Below are 3,235 nucleotides of genomic sequence, written 5' to 3'. Positions count from 1 at the left end.
CCCCCTACATTCCGACCCGTTCATTACGCTCCTCCGATTCTGGTTTCTTTGCTGTCCCTCGATACCGCCTCTCTTCAATGGGCGGCAGATCATTCAGTGTTATCGCTCCCAAATTTGAAACTCTCTACCTCACTCTCTCCGTTCTGTTAACAACATTTCCATATTTAAATCTCTACTCAAAACTCATTTGTTTTCAGAATGTTACACTTGAATCCACCTGTCCTTTTTTTTCCCTCTAATTGTAAAGTGTCCTTGAGCTCTAGAAAGGCGCTATATAAATAAAAATTATTATTATTATTAATATTATCCTGTCCTTTCTCCCCTTTCTGTCTTCCCCTCTCTCTCTCTCTTTCCTTTCTTTCTGTCGAGCTACACGTCGTTCCTGAGCTGCCAGTGATCCAAAGTCACTCTGCCCTTCGGACCTGTCTGATCCATCCTGGTGCCCCGCTTCTGCTTGGAGATCTTGTCACATGGATGCCCCACATGGATCTTGTCACATGGATGTCCCCCACTTGTCACATGGATGTGTCTCTTTGGGATGCGTCTCGTGTCTGGGGATAGTTCTCTCTACCTAGAATACGGCTCTGGCCTCTACTGGTGTTGGCAGCTGTTTCTCTGAGGACTTGACTGTTCAATAGTTCAGGACTGGAACTTTATACAAGTCTACCTGAGTTTTCAATAACTAACTGGACTCCATATTAACATCAGTTAACATCAACTGTTATGCTGAACTGCCTGCCAACTAACACACAGTATGAATGCAGATCAATTCCTGTTTTGTTTTACCCAAACCTGTTGAGTCTGGTTCCTCTCAAGGTTTCTTCCCATTACCATCTCAGGGAGTTTTTCCTTGCCACTGTCGCCCTCGGCTTGCTCACCAGGGACTCTCTCACCATTTTGATTCATACACATTCAAATTCCATACAAACTTAAATAATTCTTTTGATTGTGTAAAGCTGCTTTGGGAGAATGCCAATTGTTAAATGCACTATACAAATAAAATTCAATTGTGAGAGCTGTTGTGTACTGGTTTTTGGGCCAATAAGTAATATCTCCATCTTATCTGAATTCCATCTTATATAAAATTCTGTTACAGTGCAGTATTTGCCTGCACTCAGTGATTCTTATATGTACTGCAAATAATGTTTTGTATACTTATATCACCCCGTTTTAAATTAATCTATAAATAGACTACTTATGCATAAAATAATTTCTGGAACATTTAACAATTACAGAATATTAAAGTTATAGTACAGTAATTGCTTTTACGTGATTCTGCATGTATACTGCAAATGATGTTTTGTTTGGTCATTGTACTGAGAACCAATGCCATCTTGTAGCAGGTTATTATTAATCCCTCCCATCCTACCTGAACTTGGGACTGGTACTAAGGTATTACTGCTGAGGGGCTGGAACTCACATGGCAGGAGAGAAAACTGGAGCAGGTGTTCCTTCCTATTAATATCTTACACTGATGTTTAAGCCAGTATTTGAAAACATGTACATTACAACCCAACCAGTACTGTCTGACTGCACAGGGCAGACTTGTGGAGGTATTCATGATTAAAGTAACACAATCTAGGGGGGAAAAAAACAACCAACAACTGTGGATCCGGCTCAAAATGTTTATTCTTTAGTGTTTAATCCTCCACATGAGAATAAGAGATCATAGACACGACAGACATGAAACTACTCCAGACTATACTCCAAGCTGCAGGCCTACACACACATTACTGCACACTAACTCTCATTAGGTTTGATGATGGAGGTTCTGCTGATCAGTGTGGAGGCAGGTTTAACTCTTTTCTCCCAGGGTGTGTTTATCAAACAGGTACTCAGCCATGCGGTCGTTGGTAGCACCCATCTTGGTGAGGTTGGTGATGTGGTCACCCAGTTTCTTGATGGTCTCCACCTGCTCGTTCAGGTAGTGAGTCTCCAGGAAGTCACACAGCTGAGGGAAGATGAAAAGTGTGTAAGGAATAATTATATCCTAACAGGTAACAGTTAGCATTATCAGTTTAATAAAGGTTCTCTTTACGCTGTAACTCACATGAGGATCTTTTTTATCAGTGGCGAGTTTGTGCAGGTCCAGCAGAGCCTGGTTCACCTTCTTCTCCAGCTCCAGAGCGCACTGCATGGCCTCCAGTCCATTGCCCCACTCATCACGCTCCGGTTTCTTAAACACACACGTTTAATTAGAGCCCATATCACACACCCAGTGACCCTTCAGGTCTGATCTCAGATCAGTTTCAAAGCATTAATATTTTACAGCCATGTTCATTTGAGGACCAAAACAGTTTGGTAGAAACAGAAGTCCAACCGTCCTCACATTCTATTAAATAGCTTCAATCTGAGTCTTTTAGAAAAACTTTTAAACATTAATATAAACCTACAACAAGGCAACAATTCAGGAGGTACCGCCCTTTGCTCTTCCCTGTGTGTGTGTGTGTGTGTGTGTGTGTGTGTGTGTGTGTACACACCTGTGTATACGTGCACCTGTATGGGTGTAACTGTGTACATGCTTGAGTGAACACAAAAACAATGTGTAACCCCCAGGTGTGGCGTTACCTTGACGTCTTGGAGGAAAATGCGGCCGCCTCTCTTGTTCTGGAGCGACATGAACTTCTCGGCATGCTCGCGCTCCTCGTGCGCGTTCTCTTTGAAAAAATGCGCGAAGCCCTCGAGCGCGACGTCATCGCGAGTGAAGTAATTAGCCTGAGGTAAAAAAAAAAAACTATTATTTACAACAAGCTATAAAACACACACACAGTCAGTCAGCTGCCCGGCTCAAATCCCAGCACATCAGTCCACACTGAGCTCCTTACCATGGAGGTGTAGGTGTAGGAGGCGTAAAGCTCCATGTTTATCATCTTGTTAATGGCGGCCTCGCAGTCGCGGTGGTAGTTCTGACGGATCTGAGAAGTCTCCATTTTCAGCTGGATTTATTGTTTTATTAAACAAACCAAAAATAGAAAATTAAACTTTAGAATAAATAGAGCGAGCCGAACAAGAAGTTCCGTCCAATCACTGTTGAAGCGAGAACCTCTCTCCAGTCTGTACAGATCTAATGGCGACGCAACCTCCTTCCTATTTATACACTGTAGCACTGTGATGCAAAGACAAGCAGCCAATCAGATAAGAGAATTTAATTAATAGGCGGGGTAAAGTCAGACTGGCCAATCACGACCAGCAGCGTTTGTTTCCCGCTGAGTGAATCGTGACACAGCAGTTTTAT

At 42.7% G+C, this 3,235-nt stretch overlaps 1 protein-coding gene across 1 annotated transcript; it reads right to left on the bottom strand.

Moving 5' to 3' along the window:
• Positions 1-1,617: 1,617 nt before the first annotated feature.
• Positions 1,618-3,035, bottom strand: LOC128544835 (ferritin, middle subunit-like). Its single transcript, XM_053515122.1, has 4 exons — positions 2,826-3,035; positions 2,569-2,715; positions 2,051-2,176; positions 1,618-1,951 (listed from the first exon to the last, which is right to left on the bottom strand). The coding sequence occupies exons 1-4, from the start codon at positions 2,928-2,930 to the stop codon at positions 1,796-1,798; spliced, it is 534 nt and encodes a 177-aa protein (XP_053371097.1). The 5' UTR covers positions 2,931-3,035; the 3' UTR covers positions 1,618-1,795.
• Positions 3,036-3,235: the final 200 nt, after the last annotated feature.

This window comes from Clarias gariepinus, chromosome 16 (genome assembly GCF_024256425.1).
Source record: "Clarias gariepinus isolate MV-2021 ecotype Netherlands chromosome 16, CGAR_prim_01v2, whole genome shotgun sequence".
Classification (NCBI taxonomy): Eukaryota; Metazoa; Chordata; class Actinopteri; order Siluriformes; family Clariidae; genus Clarias; species Clarias gariepinus.
This window is presented reverse-complemented; position numbering and strand designations above follow the sequence as displayed.